Raw genomic sequence first — 21354 nt, 5'->3', positions numbered from 1 at the left:
TAACACAGCCTGTGGCATTTACAGATTACAGTCATTTTCCAATTCTTTTAGGTAAGATAACTTTGCCTGAGTCATTTTGGATGAGGTATTTTTGGATGCAGCATTGATCCGTAGTGTGATTGATATTATTTTGCATGTGGTTGAATTCATCAGTTTAGGTTATTGCTTGTTCTTACCATTTATCCCTTCATCCTTTTGTTTGCTCTGCTTATGTCAGTGCATGCTCTCTTTGCATCACTTCAGTTTCAGTTTTGTGCATGGTGGTGGTTTTTAAGTTTAGTAATGACTTAAGTAATGGAACGTTTTAGTCATGGGTTGATAGTGTAGCATATACATATATACAACTGGTGCACAGTGAACTATGTGCTATATATGTGGGTGGTTCTTCAGTTGAGAAAATGTCCCCAGGTTACAAAGTGACTCAAATTGCATCAAAATCATGATTCTATTTGTATTGTTCTTTTTCTTTTTTGGTCCCTATTTCAAACCCAGATTTGCCCTGCTCTAATAAAAATTATAAAAAGGGATTGTTTTTTTTTTTTAAATTAATGTTTTAATAATAACTTTAAATGTATTACCTACAGTCATATCTCTTCAACTTGCATTTTTGGTATAACTATAAAACAGCTCACAACTTTACTGTCATTACCGCAAAACCGTGTGAGATTTCTGTAGGGAGTTTTTTGATGTAACACTTGTCATAATCATCCGAATAAAAAAATGATAGGGGAACAGTCATAAGAGAAGAGTGAATAAATGCTAATTTAATTAAATAAATAAAGTAAGGAAAATGGCAAAATAAGGCTCCAACTGAAGAATCACCTGTGTACATCTTGGGCAGTTCCACATGGATTTTTTTCCCACCAAATTCTTTTCTCGACTTTCCAAAAGTAAAGCCTCTTCTCTGAATCTCTGTCAGCACTTCAGTAGTCTGTGTTTGAGTACAGATGAGCTCAGTATAACCCTGTTGAATCTGGTGTAACCCATGTGAGTTTCGTTTGATCCTCCTCTTCCAAATCTGTGACTGCCCACAGAGTTGGTGCACTGATCCTCCAGACAAACACGCCTAAGCCCTCCTCTTTACTGCCAGTTCACTCTCCCCGACCTGATTATTTTAACCCGGAAAATGAATTTTCCAGTGCTGGTTTAATCTATGAGGGGAACACAGATACGGTGCCTCGAAGCGCGTTGTGGATTAAAGTCTTACTCACAAAGCTTCTCCTTAATCAACATCTGTATTCCTCCTGATTGCACAAAAAGGTGAATGTAAAGCAGAGGGAGGCTCCCTTTCACTTCCTGTAACTCCTTTCCTTACTGCTTAAGCTTCAGTGTCTTGCCTAACCCTTCTCTTCTTCTCTTCCTTCATTGCTGACCGATAGTATACGATCCATACAGCATTCCACTAGCATGCCTGTGATGAGGTAAGGAACAGAATCAAGCTCACTATCAGGCCTGTTTCTCAGAACGTTTATTCTTAGGACTTTTATTTCAGGATTGAGGCGTGTTGATTCTCCCTCCATATTTCTCAGTCACTGACCGTTTTTTTAGAAGCTACCGTGTAAGCAACCAGTTGTTTGCCTCGAACCTTGTTCAAAATTCTTGTACTTTATGTTTTGAAATTCATTGCAGGAACACTCCCACTTTCAAGTCATTCGAGGACAGAGTAGAGAGTATAAAGGTAAGCGAATATATGTGATATTCTATTAAGTATGTGTTTAATGTTGTGCTTTATTGTAAATTTATTCTATGTACAGCTCTGAAAAAAAATAAGAGACCACTTAAAATGATGAGTTTCTTTGATTTTACCAAATTAAAAAACTCTGAAATATAATCAGGAGGAAGATGGATGATCACAAGCCATCAAACCAAGCTGAACTGCTTGAATTTTTGCACCAGGAGTAAAGGCATAAAGTTATTCAAAAACACTGTTTAAGAATGGTGGAGGAGAACATGTCAAGATGCATAAAACTGTGATTAAAAACCAGGGTTATTCCCCCAAATATTGATTTCTGGACTCTTAAAACTTTGTAAATATGAACTTGTTTTCTTTGCATTATTTGAGGTCTGAAAGCTCTGCATATTTTTTGTTATTTCAGCCATTTCTCATTGTCTGCAAATAAATGCTCTAAATGACAATAGGTTTATTTGGAATTTGGGAGAAATGTTATTTGTAGTTTATAAAATAAAACAACAATGTACATTTTATTCAAGCATATACTGAGAAACTGATTCAGAAACTGAAGTGCTCTCTTAATTTTTTCCAGAGCTGTATATAATCAGTTTGGTCTGGGCAACTAGCTGGTGGTAATAAAAGCTGCCACCCCTTTAAAGTGAAGCAGACTAGAATTAATTAGCTGATTTCTCTTGCCTCACACCAGTAAGCTGCAAAAATAGATAGGAAGGGAAAAAAATCTAGTTCAGAAAGAGAAGTAGAAAAACAAAAAGGCAAAAATAAAATAAAACCTCTATCATAACAAAAGCTAGTTATTAATGGGTTAATTAAGAATGACCACAATGGATGCTCTTCAAATAGTCCATATTTATTTTTAATCAAATACAATCTTTCGTCTTGTTGCTTAAGACTTTACTCTAATTTCTGTAGATTTTTGTATTTATGTATTTTTTGTCTTTAACTAATTCTAAACTTAGGCTTTAACAATTTTTTTTATATAATTTAACAAGTTTCGCTACTGATCTTTTGACTTTTACATTTTGAGTTTACATCTTTGTAACTGTAGGTCTTGCCATTTCTGAAACCATGTCTGATCCTATTTCTGTTCCTGACACTGCAGACTAAGATGAGTCCCACACCATCAACCAGTGAGCTGGGAGACGTTTCAAACTCCATTCCTAATGCTGAGTCAGCGGAGGAACAGCCTGAGGGGACGACTGTCCAGGACCCAGAGACGCACTGAGGACCCGTCACTGACTTCACTCTACTGGCCCTTAATGAAAAACCTCCTTCACTCCTTCACTCCTCCACTCTCTTACCTCCCTCCTCTCTTCCTCCCGTTATGTTCCTCCCCTTCTCTGCATCAAATGATATCAGAAAACAAAAACACTGGTTGCACCGGTTCTTGTTCTTTTTTAAGTGCATTAAACTGTTTAGGAGACGTGTTCTGTTTAGAGTACAGAGTGTAGAGTTTAAGCCCAGGTGGAGAACAAGTGGATTTTTTTTTTGATAGATACTCTATGAGGGACACTCATAATTGCCCAGTTTCCTTATATCTACTACAGCTAATACATTTCTGTTACAGGTTCTTTGACCCTGTAGATTCCGTTAGTTGATTAAATTCATTTTTTTGCACAAGTCTGGGGCATCTCTGGATGGTGCAAGATAGCCCTACACTGGAGATGATCTTTTTGGGTATTAAAACATTTTACAGGAATTTTATGTCCCTGTAGATCCTCACACTGAGTCCGTACCCGACCTCTGACCTTAGTCAGTGGTATATGTTGTTGGTATACATACACACACACACATGCACACACACACGAGCCTCAGCTGATACTCTAGGGTCAGTTTGCTCTTCACGGGGTCGGTAACATGGGGGAGGGGATCTGCACTGCTGCCCTGACCCAACAAATGACCTAGTTTATATAGGGTTGCTGTCAGGGATGCACAGTGTAGCTGTTGTTTGAAGGTCAGATGTGGCTTGCCTTTACAAATATATTAATACTGCCCAGTTCTGTAGTTAAAAAAACTAGAAAAGCACTTATACAGATAATTTGCATTTGTTCATTGTTAAAAAGTAAAATGTGATTTTTTTTGTGGAAAAACAAATTTTCTTTTTTTTTTTTGTGGATTTACTGTTATGTTTTTTTTTTTTAATGTTCATTTTTGTCACTTATTTTCACATAAGCAAATTGCAAACACAAAAAAGCATGAGAGCATAAGCTTATGTGTAAAATGACAACTTATGTGCTGGCCAATGCCGACATTCCACAAATTAAATGTGACCAATATTAAAGGAGCTTCAGTTTTGCAAAAAAAAAAAAAGATTAAATCAGAACCAGTTGCCAACATTATATAAGGCTTTCTAGCCATCATTCTGCTCAATTACAATGTTGGATGGTTTTGAAGTGTAAACAAAAAGGTACAAGAAACTAGTGCTGTGCAAAAGTCTTAAGCTTCTGAGAAAATCACATGTAAAGCTATTAATACTAGGAGTGCATCTTGGCAGAAAGTTGACTTCTAAATGTTAGAGCCAGCATCCCACTGAACTCTCTCTCTATACCACTTAAGATGATCTTAAACCTAAGATGCTTTGGGCTGACCCCCTGGTGAGTAAGATTGATTTTTAAAGAATAAAGGAACACTAACATTAGAATGCTGGAATTCGAGTGGAGCTTGACTGAAAACACTCTGTAAATACTGTAGTTTTGTTTATTTACAGTCTTTATCTACAGTGATTATAGTCCTTTTAATGCAAAAGTACACTTTGGCTACCCAGGACTTTTGCCCAGTGCTGTATGTTGTATATACTGGTACAGTGGCATGCAAAAGTTTAGGCACCACTGGTCTAAATTATTGTTGCTGTGGATAGTTAAGAGAGTGAGAGATGACCTGATTTTCAAGTGGTGTGAAGTCCTTAGTAACTCCAAGTTTGGCAAGTATCCTATCAAAGATTTCAACTTAGACAGTCTACACAAGACAACAGGCCTTTATACATGTGAATCTTTGAACACATCTGACTCTGAATTTTGTAGTTGGAGACAGGAAAAGTTTTCTTATAAAGGCCAATAAAAGATTGCAACACCATTTAGGTGCATTAACTCATTTAGAAGATATGTTGTTATTAATAGAGTGTAGAGTGTTGAGTTCATAATTGGATTGTGAACATATGTAATTTTTCCAAAACTAGTCTGCCCTCATCAGCGCACTGCTTCTCTGAGAATGTAGGTTCCTTTAATGCCATAGATGCAAATAAAAGTCCACACCAGAGCAATGGATCCTTAGATGACTTTGATTAGCCTTTTTATCAATCCAAAAAGCAGTTATCTCAAAATATTTTAGGAAGTTGAGAAGTTTTTCCCTGCTCATGTAAAGTAACCATTTTGGAGAAACATTCAGAGATTTTTCAGATCTCAATGTTATTAACATTCATTGCTGCTGTTAACAGTCATTCGTTAATTACATTATCAGATGTGTAATATATGATTAAAATGCTTCAAAATCTGCATCATCTGTCATTACGTGAACAAGTTAAGTGAACAAGCCACAGTCCCAGCAGGCTAATTAATATGGTACAAAACTAAAAAAAAAAAAAAAAGATTGCAAAGATTTTTTTCAACCTTATGTTTATATCTTGTGGAGATCAGTTCATCTACTCACTGTAACTCTGAGAGAATCTGACTACAGGTGCCCAAACCTTTGCATGCCAGTATATAAGATAAATAAATGGTTGGTTTCCCAGATGGACTATGGTCTTGGACTATACAGAATTTTTGAATGGAAAGTTAAATACAGTCTACGATTAGGCTTAATCCCTGACTGCATATGACCTGTATTATTATTAGCAGTAGTAGAGGACTATCGATGCAAAGGCCTACCTGTTATTCCTGTGCAGATCACCTTCATCGATTAGCTGTCTGTTTTGTCTTGCTGTGAACTCATCAATGCTGGAAGGCCTGTGTCCTTTAAGTCCTGTTCTTTTTATTTTTTGGTTTTACTGTCCTTAGGGCAAGAAGAACAGGTCGTGACCTTTTACCCTGGAGGTCTGTCATATCTGCTTGTTGATAAACTGGTTCTGAGTGGTCCTGCCTGTAATTCAGCGTCCTATGCATTTGCTTTCGAGTCCTCACACAAAAAACACAAGCTTACTGGTGCTCCGGTCTGAAAAGATATGGGCTAGATAAAATGCTTTAACATGGATAAAAGAAACATCTGGCCAAGTTGATTAGGATTCAGATAATATATAAACATATAACATTTATACATATGTTAAATATATTTAATCATTCTTTTTTTTTTATACACATTTCAGTTATATTTTGTTCTAACAAAGGAGGAATATCCTGGAGTTTAGACTTTTTTTCTCCATGTTGTAAGTAGAAATATACAGATTCATATTTTAATAAAGTATATACTAGATAAGGTAGGGGAGTAAAGGCTAACAGTAGTTAGAGTTAAAGGCTTGGGCCGGCGGGTGTTGCTCTCTCTGTACACAATATTTGTGTAACACTAATGATTTTGCGTCAAAGCTGTTGCTTTATTTCTTATGATATTAAGTTTTCTCACAAATCTGTCTTTAGAATTTGGCTTCTTTCTCTCACGTCTTTCTGCATCAGTTGATTGTGGTTTCTTTATTCTTTAAGTGCCGTAGAAAATCAGCCATAACATTAACACCAACTCCTGCACTCATTATCTGTGTATAGGACCTCCTTCCAACCTGATCTTCAGTGGTCAGGACCACCACAGAGCAGATGGTGGTGTGTTGTACTGGTTTGAGTGGAACAGGTACAGCAGTGCTGCTGGAGGTTTTAAACACCTCAGTGTCTCTGATAGGCTATGAATAGTTCACCAACCGGAAATATCCAGCTTCTGATCCATTCATGACCAGCACCCTGTCAGTGACACTGCAGCACCCTGTAATAATACAGCTCTGGAAACAATTGAGACTACTTAAAAATGATGAGTTTCTTTTATTTGACCAAATTAAAAACCTCTGGAATGTAATCAAGAGGAAGATGGATGATCATAAAGTTATCCAAAAGCAGTGTGTAAGACTGGTGGAGGAGAACATGCCAATATGCATGAAAACTGTGATTAAAAAACAGGGTTATTCCACCCAATATTAATTTCTGATCTCTTAAAACTGTATGAGTATGAACTTGTTTTCTTTGCATTATTTGAGGTCTGAAAGCTCTGCATCTTTTTTCAGCTATTTCTCATTTTTTGCAAACAAATGCTCTAAATGAAAATATTTTTATTTTTATAGTTTATAGACTAAAACAACAATGTTAATTTTACTCAAACATAAACCAAGAAATAGCAAAATCTGAGAAACTGTTTCAGAAACTGAAGTGGTCTCTAAATTCTTTTCCAGAGCTGTATGTGCACAGAAACAGAAAAACTATAGATTGCTCCTATATGATATGAGCTGACTCTGGACAAAAGGTGGTGTTAATGTAATGATGGATATCTAATCTAATGTGTTTATCTAACATGACCTTAACAATAAAATATGTAATGTATAGTTTAAAACAATATGTAAACTATATTATTCGGGAACTTGAAGCCACGCTTTTAAAATTCTACTCAAAATGTCTTTTTCAACTGTTTATACAAACAGAGGGTTACTTTACACTGAATATGTTACAGGGTTTTGTCTGGGATGTGCCTCTTTACTGTTTTCACTCCTGCTAGCTAAGAAACACTGGCTGACCTGCAGTGGCAACAAGAACAGCTGGATTGTGCTCTTTACTCGTTTGTACGTTCGTCTGCTGCTAAATAAAGCACAACATTCAACGTTCATATCTCCAGCCTGCTTCATTATTTTTATTTATATTTCTAATAGTTAAGAAGAATCAGTTTATTGGACAGAGATTGGGGAAAGTCCTGTATCACACATCACTTTTAATAGAGATTATCCACCAGAAGAGAAATCTGCATGCTGCAGTACTGCAGACAAACACCAGATGGTGGTCTAAAACTGGCCAATAGCTGCTAATAGACACTCAGTTGATGCTGGATTTTACACTGAAAGTGTGAACATAAAGAGGTTCAGATAAACCAGTTCTCTCAATAAAAAAATAATAAATATTCCTATATTAAGATTTAATTTTGGAAATATGAATTCCTGCAGCAGGAGACTCTCTGGTCTACACAGCTATCTGCAGCTCTGGTGGCCATACTTGTTTACAAGCTCTCTCTGTGTAATTCAGAATGAATGATGGAGCTTCTGGCCAATCAGAGGCCTGGATTAGGTGATACTGGGTTACAGAGGTACTGAAACGCAACATGCTTAACCCTTTCAGACACTGCATCCATTACAGTGGAGCGCATGTATTTTCTGTATATTAAATGTTTTGTTGCACATAACACTATTTGAAACACGTTGTCTATCAGAATAGACCATGAACCGACCAATAAACAAGTTTATAAACCAATGAAACAGTAGCTTGGCCCCGCCCACTGCACTGGAAAAACAGCTATACTAGTCATTCAGGCAAAGTAACAGCTCATTTTTACTAATTTACTGTGATGAAAAACACCATTTGACAGATTGTGACATATAGGTTTATTAAATAAAAAGGTCAATATGAAATAAAAAAAATATTACACACAGGCTGCCAGTGCAATGGAAATAAAAACGAACTTAAATATTTTAGTTAATTGGATTTATTTGCTATATAGATTTTATAGTAAAACATTAAAGTCTTTTTTCTGTGCATTACAGACAGAAAACAGCTTTCTTAATTTTTTTTCCATCGCTGGAGATAATTCAGGTCTGAAAGGGTTAATTCTCTCGAGGCAAAATTGCGAGGCAAATTATAGTACTTTTAAAAGGCATTTATCTGAACACTAAATATTTGTAGACATTACATCTTGTAATACTCAAATAAAAACCAAAATACAATAATAAATGGTATGGACGCCATAAACAGTATGCGCCAATGTGATATCTTTTCTTTATTAATTTTATTTTATTACTAATTATTACTTTTTTATTTCAAATTTGTAAAAAAAAATGTGTTTGGTACGAACTTTTCTGAATTACCATTTCTAAATAATTCAAAAATTGAATCAGATAAATTTAAGTTCAGTAAGCAGCTCATTCTAAAATCCTGATGACCTAAATGACAACAATTTAATAACTTGTGTTTTAACATTTCATTCCAGGAATCAGGTCAATTCTAGTTATAAGAAACGTAAAACATTTTGTTTAATCGTTTAAATTATTGAAATGGTTGAAACAGAGCTGTAAAGCAGATATTTCTTTTTTTGATTGAGTTTTGTTTAATCTCCAGCACTCCTAAAGCATGGTTAAATGAATTAACACAGATTTCCACACTATCCTGTGATGATGCTCTCAGGAAGTTCAGTATATGACACTTAGTGATTTAGGGAACTTCCCTGTTCTTTTAAAGGGTCTGTGACACATACGATGCTATGGGCTCTTTTGGGTTAATACATGAATATGTGTTTGGGGCTCAGCTCAGTGTATGTGGTTGTTTGGTATGTGGTTCCCCCACGCGTTCGTTGAGCGTGGGGCACTAAACAGTGCAACATGAACAGCAAGCAGGTCTGCAGGTGATTTCTGTGTGTTTAGGAGATGTCGAGCTATATTAGCTGTAAATTTAGCCTAACAAAATATTAGTACTACACTGTGAACCTGCATTACTGTTTTTAAACAAATTCTTGATGTAAAAATTATGTTTTAAACTCCGCTTTCACTCCTCATGAGTTTGTTTGCCTCGTGCGGGCGAGAGAGAGATGGAGGCTCAGGTATGCTTCACTGTGTTTAATGGTTAACACTAGTTAATAATTAAAAACATGAAGGATTTAAATTGTGTTAAAAATAAGTAAATAAAGTAAATTAAAAGGTGAAGAGGCATATTTTACCAAACTAATTTTTTATTATGATTACAAGGTGTGTCTCTGTGAACCATTTAAACGTGTTTGTTTTACTGTTGTGTCGCAGTAGCAATGTAAAATGTAAGGAAAAAAATCTAATTCATCCAATGAGTTTTTTTAACCAAACTAAAAGTTGTAACTAGTATGTTCATCGGATGTGATTTACAGTGCGTTACAGTTATTATTTAATTCACAAAAAAAATATAACGATTTAACCGAGTCATATCCTTAAAAAGTTGTAGAATGATTATCAGATGCCTCTCTATACACTAGTGATTTTATATCTGCATGTCTCGCATTTGTGTCTTAGTAGTAATTTAAAGTAGGAAAAAATGTTTACATTTTTAATCAGGCTTAGTACTTTATAGACGGTCCCTTAGGAGCCTCCGCGCTCGCTGCGCGATTCCTGCTGTTTTCAGCAAATATCCTCAGAGAAACAGAAAGGTCTGCGCTTTCTAACGTTTATAGTTTGTACTCTGTTCCTCTGCCCTTTGGAGAATATCATTTGGGAGAGTTTGGTACGCTGTGTGTGAAACGCGAATATCAAACTTATCCAAACTAAATTTACCAAGCTGTTTCTCCTCAGTTAAAATCTGCAGCGGTTGTTTACTTTGATGGATTTGGATTTGTTTTAATCTGTTTACATTGTATTTTTGCAGAACTCCATCTTTCTGTATTGGTGTGGCTGATGTAGCTGTCTCCTCTGCTACACTGCTGATGGAATTCAAACAGATATAATAAAGTAGGTAAGCTATATACTCATATATATCGGGCTGTATATTTATTAACCAGCCAATACAAACATTTTAATGGGTACACATACAACTACAACATGCAGCCTAGTGCATCCCACATTTTTCAACATTAACAATTTAATTTAGGAGGGGGGGGGGGGGGGGGGGGGTAGTGCACTGTAGGACCCTGTGGCCCGGCCTAAGCTTTTGTTCCTAATTGTTTTTTTTTTCACCTTACATTACTTTTACTTTTAGACTTTAAGTAGTTTTGAAACCAGTAGTTGATACTTTAACTTCTACAGAAGTATTTTAAACACTAGTATCTATACTTCTACCTGAGTAATGAATGTGAATACTTTTGACACCTTTGCCAATAACATACAAGGGCATTATACCATGAAAATTGTTTTTTAATGGGGCTTTAAATGCACTGAGCAGATTTCACAGTACTGTTTCAGTACATTGACTGACTGGCATTTTATAATTCCACCATCATTTGAGAGAGATAGTTATTAGCTATAAATATATACATATACATATAGTACAAAAATGTTTCAGATTAATAAAAAGACAGAAGTGAACACAGTGTAGTAAACAGCTGCCAAAAATCTTTTATTTTTCTGTGACCAAGAAGTCAGAGCTCGAGCTCTGAAAGGTCATACTTACACCAAAGGAAACATCAACAGCGGCACCGACAAGCACCAGGACATTGTCACCTTAGCACAATTACAATGGCAGTCTCTATGTACACACGGCTTTGAGTAAAAACGAGCACAGCCTGTGAGTGAGAAGATAACAGTCACCAAGTGTGTTCTCTTACAGGAGAACCAGAATAGAAAAAAGTGACCAAATAAAGAAAAAAAATAAGTGCAGAAAGACAGGGGTCTCCAAACATTTCATGCTGTAGGACCCCTTTTATTGCCCAGGGCTTGGCTCTCAAAAGAGGATTTGTTGATGATGTTGAGTTCATGACTGGGGTCAAAGTACAGCTTATCTTCATTGGTATCAGTCAATTTTCAGGTACCTTAATAATATTTTAAATGGAGTCCTCAATGAAATTCATTTTTGGCTAGAAACCCATTATGGAAAACCAAATTAATTCAAATTGTTAGATCTTTTTGCTTTTGTGGACTCCTGGGGGTCCCCAGGTAAGTTTGGAAACCACTGCAACACAACAGAACAGTGAGACATTGTACACACAGCAAGTGCTTTCATTTGCAGAAGGTATTGCAGATACAATTCTAGAAAATAAGTAAAGAAAATAAGCATCTCTGACACTGTCAACTCTCTCTCTTTCACTACTCCACTTCAGTCTACTCCTTTTTCCTGTATAGAATATATGACGATCGTAAAAAGATATGAAGTGCATAATAATAAGAGATGTGGACTTGTGGTCCTGTGCACTAAAAAAAAACCCTTCATCCTTATTTTGCATAATTTCTGAGAGAATCAGGCATGTAGTGCATGAATGAATGTTTTTATTAGGATATATCTTGGTGTCAGACACTGTTGAACAATAGGAACATGTTTTGTTTGTTTTAGTTGCATTGAAGGCTTTCGTGGGCTGTGGCTGAAGTGTTTTTGAGCAGCAATTATCACCATCAATTAAGAAAAGGCCCTGAACCCTGGTGACCCGCAGCTCGTCTGCTGCTGAATAGCCTCATTATGAGAATAAAATGGACACAACAGAGTTCCATCACTGGAACAAATGGTCTAGACAGGCTCTTGCTGCCATTACGCCCATGGGAGTAAAAAGCATGTTGTGAATGTGGATCTGCTGAAGATGTGTGGTGTCTGGTAGTCTTGAACTGTGTGTGCTTGTGTGTGAGATGCCCATGACTAAGAAATTTCACTGCAAGCAGATCTGATCATCTCATAGGACTCGAGGGAGTCTCGCTGATGGCCGCTGAGAAATTCCAGCAGCACTCTGCTATTTAAGAGGCTGGGAAAGCGACCTGTTGTTCTAGAGCTCTTGCTGCTTGAGGGAGCTACATGGAAGCTCTTGATTCCTCAGGGACTGAGAGAGCCAGGTGAGGGCAGCATGAATGCACGGCTGTGATTAGCACCGGGCTCCGGCGAGGCAGCCCGTCTTGAGTGCTCACCGTGCCCAGGCATTCTAAATACCCGGTTTAAGCCACATATCAAATGCAGCTGCCTCCGGGAGCCTAATCCACTGGTTTAAAAGGCCTACACACACAAGCCCGTCACGCTGCTGCATGATGATTGAAAAGAGAACCAGTTTCGGGGTTATAGCTGGTGGCCTATAAACTATGCTTACAGCTAAATATTATATATTGTATATATAGTCGCACTATATTGCCAAATATGTGTGGACACCATTTTTAATAAATGCTTTTAGCAACTCTAAGCTGCACCCATTGCTGTCACAGATGTGCAAATGCGCACACAGCTTGCACAGCCAGTAGAATAAGACTCAGATTGAAGTGGATAAACATAAACACCTACTGGCATCACGCATTGAGCTGTGGAGCAGTGGGAGTGTGTTCACTGGAATGGTGGTGGTGCTCCATCCAGTACTTTAGGGATAAGTTGTGAAGTTTTAAGATTAGGCTGGGTGGTGAACATCTCACTAATGCTTTTGTCACTGAATGCAATCAAATCCTCACAGCAATTCTTCAAGGTCTAATAGAAAGCAAAAGCAGGATAAACTTTAATCCCCTTGATTCTTAAAGAAACAATGAGTGGGTGTCAATACTTTTGTTTATATTGTACGTATTTATGTATGTATGAAACCATCTTATATCAGTCTCATATTTTTAAAGTAATTTAATACAGTGAAAGTGTCTTTCTTATGGCAAATAATAAGCTTATTTGATGCCAATTCAATTAAAATTTTACAAAAAACACATTTACCAAATAAAAATATAAATATTAAAATACCTTTTAATAATTAACAAATGCAGAGAAATGTTTTTTTTTTGCTATAATACAGTTTTTTCTGAACTGAACTTCAGTTTCTCACAGTATAAAGTGTATGAGACTAAATTTGTATAATAAGTCTGGCCATCATCACAGCTTGCAAAGCTCTGCTGTACAACGCTGACCTTAATACATTACAATGTCTGGGCTAGCGACGGCTTTTATTATATAAAATATTTATCTTCATTTTAATACTGTTTGTTTAGCAGCTTCCATGTGGCTCTCATTTACCAGCAGTGAACAAAAGCATGTCTGAGAGTCTCTGGGGTGGGGAAGTCTGAGTGTAATTGTATGTAGGTATGATCACCAGTGTGTAATGCATAGAGAAATAATAAATTAATAATTTTAAAGCCACCAGTGAGAAGAACAACAGTCGTACTATAAAACGATGTACAGTCCATGAAAAAGAAAAGAAACTGAAATGTTATACAAAAGGCTACAACTTGACCAAGGCTGGGAAAGGCTAATGTGAACATGTAATGTGTTTGTGTTATTATTAATGAGGAGCAGAGTAAAGGAAAAAAGCAATACTACATTTTTGCTGCTTAAAACCAACTGAAGCCCCATAAAACAATCCTATTACAGACTCAAGTCAGTTTATAAAGTAAATTACCATAATTTTGGCTGTAAATGCAAACAAATATTAACCTCAACTGAGTTGACAGTGTTTGAGAAGCCACCATTTCCAGAATACAGCCTTTAAGGTTAAGATCTATAGATAACCCATAGAATAATGTTCAGGTATCAGCTTTCAGCAGTTTATGTCTGACTGAGCACTGACAGTAGAGATGGCTCATCTGTATTGATGGGTATCAGTATCGGGCCGATATCTGAAGGAAATGTTGGACCGGATATCAGAGTGAGGGAAATAATGAATGTAACCCAATCTTGAAATGTGATAGTGTTAGTTGTGTTTCATCCTGTAGAGTTGTGGAATGCTTGAGCAGTTTCATTTAAAAATAGCTGATATTAAAGGTAGTAGCTTTAGCTTTAAAGACTAAAATTTGCTATTGGTACTCAAGCTTTCAATATTGTTTAGGAATGGAAAAGGGGAGGTGGCATCATGCCATCTCTAACTGACAAGCTTATTAATAATCATGATATAAAAATAAAAACAAAAATAAACACTTTACATGATGAAACATTTTTTGTAGTTTTGTATACACTCTATAGCATTGCTTGACAGGTAAACAGGGAAGCAGGGATATAGTAAGTAATTAAGTACACAGCAAGGGCCGCTCTACACAGTTGTCTTCTATGGCTTTAGAATTCTATTGCAGCAACTACATCTGACAGCTGTGGCATGTAATGATGACAAGACATGCTTATTACATCTCCCATTGCTGTATACACAGTATACGCCTATGTGCACAGTGGGCGTTGTGTGCCCACTCGGCGGCTTTAAGTCAGGAACATTGAAAAAGAGCAACATCAGAAAACAATGGAACACAAGTAAAGCAGTAAAAGAGTCAAATGTTTTTTAAAGCACAGTTGGGACTGGTTACAGAGCAAGAGCAGGCAGTTGCCACTAATGCATTCTCACAGACGGAAAAAACCCAGCTTTAATCTATACCCAAGATAAGCGCTGATGTATTTCCTGTCCAGGTGGCCACTGTAATCACCTCTGCTTCTGCAGACGGAAGTCACATCTTTTATCGTGGGCATCTGCAGGCTTTACAGCAGCCACATCCCACTTGTTTATTGCCTCCCTCCTGACATGTGCTGTAGAATGGCTCGATTATGAATCGTGCCCATGCTGCTAAATATAGAGCGGGCCTTAAAAAGAAGCCACTGAATTTTGGCTTTTTGCCCAGATTGATCTCGTCATGAACTCGTAGCATGTGGCACATTTCCTCTTCCCATCTATTAGTACTCCAACAAGAGCCTGACACTCTCCCCAAGGAACGTGCACCCCCTATTGTGTTTATATACTGCAGGACTCTGGTATCAGTGGTGACCTAGAAACCACCTGAAATAAATGGTTAAAGTCAGACAATGGCAACCTTATGGCTACTAGTGCCACCTTATTAGAGGACCTGCTGTTTCCAACCCCTCCTTTGCACTGCAGCCTGCCTGCCCTCTGCTTGTTCTGTAGACCACAGTAAACACAATATACACACACTTATATAAAGTCCTATCTTCTTTAGCATGCACATGCAGTATTAAAAATACAGTCAGAGTATATGTTAAAAAGTGTAAAAAGCCAGTGCGACAGTCTTTGAGTTCTTGAGGTTAACATGGTCATTGATTAACAAGAACAGCGACATAATCCATTATAGACCACCCAGCCTACAGTTGCCATGCTCTGTTTGCTTTTGGCTCATAGAAGCATCTTAAGTCCTTAGATACCACGTAGTAAAGCTGGATTGCAGGTCCATATCAACATTATTGGCAGGTATCAAGATATTCCTGGCGGACCAATTTTTTTTGTTTAGACCAGACTTGTATGCTATATATTAATATACAATGTGTCGCAAAAGTACGGAAAAATCCAGATAAAATAAAAAACAGTTTGGTAGATTGTGAGTATTAGATGCAAGCTTGTCTTAAACATTCTGTAGACCTTATGGTCAATTTTCTTGTTTAACTTAGTCACTGTTTAAACATGAACAAATAAAGTACTGTTAACATCCCATAAAAAAAACTGAAGTAAAATCCAAGATGGCTGCATTCAGAATGGCTACCATGATGGTGACATGGCCTAGAAAGTGTCCTCCCACAGATTGTGTCTAAACTTTGACCACATATCTATCAACCTGTTTTCATTTTATATGGGTATTTGCTTATTTTTCAGACACCTGATACTAAGATCAACAAATTACAAATCTCTAGATTTGTAAAGACCTGCCATTCGCAGAGAAAATTGCTCTGCTAAAAACTTTCTACTATATTGTCATACACATGGCACATTTTTGTCTGTAAGGCTTGTGTTTCAGAATATAATGAATGATCTCACTGATCTTGTAGGAAAAAGTTTCCAAGACGTAGATGTTGTAAACCAACTCAATCTAGTTTTAAATGTTGACTTAAACATGCCTATGTCTTGGAAAGCAGATAGAAAAACAACAAAGACAAAAAACTACAGTACTGCATTTGAAACTCTGTTACAAAGTACAGCTGAGAAAAGACACCCCTTAGCAATAAAACTGCCAGAACACTTTCACTAGAAAACCAAAGAAAAGGGCAAAACGCTCTTCTACGTCCACCCTATTTAATCGGTAAAAAACACAGAACTCAGACAAGCCGACACCAGATACATTCCTTCGCTTTCTGTGTATGTTCACATACACACACACAATACACACCACACATCTAACCTAACCAAGGCACGTTCAGGCTCCAGTGTGTCCCCAACACTACATTCTTAAACACAGGTGAAGAAGCAGCCCCCACCACCTTCTCGCAAAGCAACCACACACCCCGAACCAGCCCCCCCACCCCCCGCTCTCACTAAGCTACCACAGGCAGGTGCACATGACTTGGTCATGCTCCAAAGGGACCTGGAGCCCAGTTAGTTGGTAAAATGCATCATCATGGAACTCCATCACATGTCGTATTCTGCCTTTTCAAAGGCACTAACACGTTCATGACAGCTGTGAATCAAAGCCCTCTGCAACACTGAGGATTTTTTTCGGTTGCTGTTTCAGTACATCAGCATGATGCATGTCTCTTTTTCAAACATATTCTCAAGGCTTCGCCCTTTTAATCTGATACACTTGCAGTTTTTTGAAGACTTAAAGACACACAGACCCTTTTCCCACAACACTGTTTAGGGCTTGTCTCATGCTTGCAATTTGCTACTTTTAAAAAGCACACACACACAGGCGAGTTATGTAAGGGAGGAGTACTGAGTGGCCCATCTGCCATCTGGCGATTGCTGAGTGGTGGTTTAGAGTAGCACAAGGGTCTCAGTCTGGGCAAAGGGGCACAGGCTGCCAAAGGAAGAGTCGCTGTCTTCTCACAGCAAGGCTTTCACCAGGCTAACTCAGTAAGGGCTACAGGATACTAATGGCACTTTTCCACTGAGGGGTACCTACGCGACCTCTACTCGCTTTTTGGTATCTTTTTGGTAATTAGATTGTTTTCTGCTGCCACAGCCCCCACAATCCTACATTAAATGTAGCTGGTGACATCACAAAACATTGTCTTTACCATTTTGACATTGTTAGCCTTCAAGCCTTTTTTCTGTGGCCAGTCAGCACAACAAATGGTTTACATTTCCCCTTTTTATTCTATTCTCAGCTTACTTGGAACTGCAGTTGAGCAAGTACTGTAGTACCCAGTAAACCTAGAAGAATAGATCTGAGTAATATAGTAGAGTAGGTACCATACAGATAAAAAACATGCCGTAAATATGTAGATGAAACCCAGACACCTGCCCTATCCACCACATCCTCCAGTTACAGCAGTAGAGAATGTATGCAAAGACATGATTCTCACATTCACACCTAACACAAAGAGCAAGCCTGCATTTCTGAAAGGAAACAAAGGTGACAAGACCTCTCTAAAATGGGTAGGCAAGAAAGATATTATACAGAGTTTGTACTGTATTTTCACATACTTATCAGTGTAGACGTCACTTACACTTAGAATAAGCCAGTTGTATTCTGAATAGCAAATAGGATTATGGTTATACCGTAGATAACACTGTATTGTTTTACCACAGAAGTGAGTTGGAAGGTAAGTTAGACTAAAAGCTGAAGGATTCATCACATTTGGCAATATCTGCTATTGGGACAAACAAGCATACTGCACAACAGTCACATGGACCAACGTAGCTGTTTGGGTGGACCAGACTAGTCGTAAATATGGCTATTTAATATGTAGCTATATAGCAATATATATTGTAGATACATGTGATAGATAGGATATTTATTAGAAAGGAAATAAGGGGTAAACACAGGCTCACCTAATAACAAAAAGAAAGCAATCATGGGGAAAAAGAGGGAAGAACAATGTTGTGACTTAAGGATTTTTGACTTTAGTGGACCATAACCGTGTATTTTTTATTTCTAGGTTCTTCAGAGTAACATAACAAACATTAGCACCCCGATGAACAGCAGGAACTAGCCTGTGGGTAGCTGATAAAATGGCAGTCAAAACATACAAAAACACCATAATGTCAGTAAGGGGAGTGTGACAAAACATGAGATCATTTAATACTTATCTTGCAATATTTTAGTTACAAAATCCCAAAGCTAATCCAGGGTAAGTGCTATAACCTCCAGGGGTTAGCATTTCTATATGCAACATAATATTTTCCAAAATGATGCAAAATCAGAAAGCACCCTAAGGCTTTAACCTTATTACCTCAGTCAAATAAGGTATCACGACGGAAACAATTTCAAGTTTTATGTGTAAACAATAAAGCATGCCAACCTGCCCCTTACATTAACACCTACGAGATGCCTCAGGCCCTTTGGTCTAAGGTAGCACCAGCGAAACATTAAGGGGTAGAAACAAGTACCAGCTGCTTTCACATAATTCACACATTAGTCAAAGGATCTCTGTCCACATATGTGGTTTTGCTTCATAAAGCTGACCATTTGAACATGGTAACCTCCTAGTCTACAATATCCTAAATCTAAGGAGGGCTAATGACACTGATTTTGGCCCTCTGTGCTTAGAGAGACCTTGATGCTGTGTGACTTGAGTATAGCAGTGCTTGCACAACATATTCATTCAGGTTGACGCAACAAGGCCAGAAGGACTTGCTGTTACAATATTAATGGAATTTTGTCTGGAAAACATGAAAAAAAGAAAGAAAAAGCAGTTTTCATAAAAGAAGCAAAAAATGCCAAATGAATGTCTTCACATATAGCTAAAATATAAACATGACTTCTGTAGCTTATATATATATAGATAGATAGATATGCATGTATATACTTCTTTTAAAGAACAATGAAATTCACATAATAAAATGGCAGTTTTCTTTTTCTTAAAATATTAAAGTATTTTGTAGAATCATCTTTGAAGTATGAATGCATGATTCATATGAAAAAACAGTTCTTTTAAGAAGAATCACTCTTTTAGATCTGAATCTATTTACCTCTGTACAGAAGCATCTTTGTTCCCATTGACAGGTAAAATTTCTGTGTTTAGCTTGGATCAAAACTACAAACAATCATCCTTGTAGCAACATATACATGAAAATAAAACATTTTAGGAATAAAAAAATGTAATGCATGGGCTTTTATGGGGACTGAGAGGTGTGGTGTGGCTGGGAGGGTAGAGTCAGTTTCTAAGCTGGTGTTGGGTTGGTGCTGTGTCTTGGATGGTTTATTAATATCAAACTGCATCAAAGCAACAGAAACAGTGCCAGAGAACTTACAACTGCCTGTTGAGCAGCCATTTTCTTCCTGTGTAAAATTCATTGAGACACTTGTGCTGTCATCATACAGGTGATGTGTCTGAGGAGGATACAGGACTAAAGGAAGCCACTCTTCATTCAGTCCTCACCATCTGGAACAGCATGTAGAAAAGCCCCATGCAATGTGTGTGTCCTCCTCATGTGACTGTTGTGAGTGCAGCGTGCAGTGACGTTCCACAATACTCGATCACAGACGAACAACAAAACACATTTGAGTGTTTCCAGCTTTCCACTTGCCTCCCCTCTGCTGGTCTGGGGCGGACGTGGTAAGTGCTGTAACTTTTATTACTTCCTACTTAAATGTACGAGGTCAAGAAAAAGGTGAGAGGAGATGGAGTTCTTTTACTATAGGAGGTAACTGGGCTGAATCTCCAAGCTTTCCCAGGCACACCTGTACACTTGGCTCAGGAGTCTGCATGATCCTCTGGCAGATATGGTGTGCTGGACTCCTCATTAATGTATGATGAGTAAAGTTCATGGCCAAGTTGGAGACAAGAAGACAAGACCATTTGTGTGGGTGGCCCCCAGTATGACCAATAGCTTGGATGACAGTCTTCTGTGTTGAGTTTTAATTAGTATGAAAGTCTCTTTATTATATCATTTATCACTGAGTATAGAAACAAAAAAAAGCAAAATCACGAAAATGGCACATAAAAAAAAAAATCCTTTTTGGTTGCAGGTAGATTATTCCTGTGACAAATCCATTACCTTCACTGCTGTTATATGTAGCTGCTGGTTTTGCCTTCACTGATCGCATCCCTGAAAGAAATGACACATATAAAACTGAGATAGAAAACTGTTTCTCCCTCATGGGTGTAATTGCTTGTGACGATACGGAAGAAAAGGGGTAGCTGAGTTTTATGTCCACTTAGTTCCCCTAAACTTTTTTTTTTTTGCATTGATCCATTTCCACTAGGGGGAGCTCCTTCTCCCCCTCCCTTTTACAACACAAGCCCTCACAGCAGCACATTCTCTTGGAGGAGAGTGGGGAGTTTGGGGTGTCTGGCTGGCCAGTCTTCAACCCTGCTGAAATGCAGAACTGGAAAAGTGTTCATGGAAAACAAGAACCTTTCCCCCACTCTATCGCGTAGCTGTCAAAAAAAAATAATAATAAAAAAAAGCTGTAACAAGTCCCATCATGGGTGCCTCAGAATGTTTTACCACCAGAGTTTCAAAAACAAACAAAAAGACAAATGGATCACACGGTTTCTCTTTTTTTGCACTGTAGAGCTACTCGCCTCTCTCCGTGTGTTGGCGGAAGGTAATGCGTTGGTTTGGGAAGGAATGTTTGAAGAGTCCAGCTCCTGGGTCCAGACCAGGACGTTAAGAATTGTGGATAGGAGGCAGGGCAGAAAGGAGGAGCGAGGTTATGCATGCAAAAGAAGCCCTGCCCCATTTCCATGGCGGCCACATTTGACTCAGTCCACGAACCTCTGGCAGGCTTTCTTCCAGCGGCAGGCAGTGCACCACATGTCTCTGTTCTCCATCCCGTACACCTTACGGCACTTTTTACCCTCACCTCGAGACTTCCTGCTGAATATAACCACACAAACAACAGTACTGAAAACCATTGTCAACTTAATGACTCTAGAGCAAACACTACAAAAACACAGTGCCTTTCATGTCTATTTCTATTATATCATTTAGTGACACACATCAGCTGGTGAAGTGTGAAGTCTAAAAATAAACTCTAAAATTTGTGGGTTTTGAGAGAGTACAGGTGTGTTCTA

General features: G+C 37.8%; 2 protein-coding genes across 7 annotated transcripts in view; one reads left to right on the top strand and one right to left on the bottom strand.

Annotated features, from left to right (window-relative positions):
• Nucleotides 1-7475, top strand: part of tpd52 (tumor protein D52) — a 33694-nt gene extending 26219 nt beyond the window's left edge. For 2 of the 4 annotated variants that reach the window (XM_022683187.2, XM_007249306.4), the window contains 3 exons: nucleotides 1380-1421; nucleotides 1630-1678; nucleotides 2793-7475. In XM_022683187.2, coding sequence (XP_022538908.2) covers nucleotides 1380-1421; nucleotides 1630-1678; nucleotides 2793-2915 — 214 coding nt within the window. In that variant the 3' untranslated portion in view covers nucleotides 2916-7475. The remainder of the gene's footprint in view (nucleotides 1-1379; nucleotides 1422-1629; nucleotides 1679-2792) is intronic. The other 2 variants (XM_022683188.2, XM_007249309.4) reach the window with 1 other exon arrangement.
• A 3427-nt stretch (nucleotides 7476-10902) lies between these two features.
• znf704 (zinc finger protein 704) overlaps nucleotides 10903-21354 on the bottom strand; it is a 39298-nt gene continuing 28846 nt past the window's right edge. For 2 of the 3 annotated variants that reach the window (XM_007249311.4, XM_007249312.4), the window contains exon 9: nucleotides 10903-21157. In XM_007249311.4, the coding sequence (XP_007249373.3) occupies nucleotides 21043-21157 (115 nt within the window). In that variant the 3' untranslated portion in view covers nucleotides 10903-21042. The remainder of the gene's footprint in view (nucleotides 21158-21354) is intronic. The other variant, XM_007249313.4, reaches the window with a different exon arrangement.

Source organism: Astyanax mexicanus, chromosome 3, assembly GCF_023375975.1.
Source record: "Astyanax mexicanus isolate ESR-SI-001 chromosome 3, AstMex3_surface, whole genome shotgun sequence".
Classification (NCBI taxonomy): domain Eukaryota; kingdom Metazoa; phylum Chordata; class Actinopteri; order Characiformes; family Acestrorhamphidae; genus Astyanax; species Astyanax mexicanus.
Note: the sequence above shows the minus strand (reverse complement) of the source record. Positions and strands in the feature narration are given on the sequence as shown.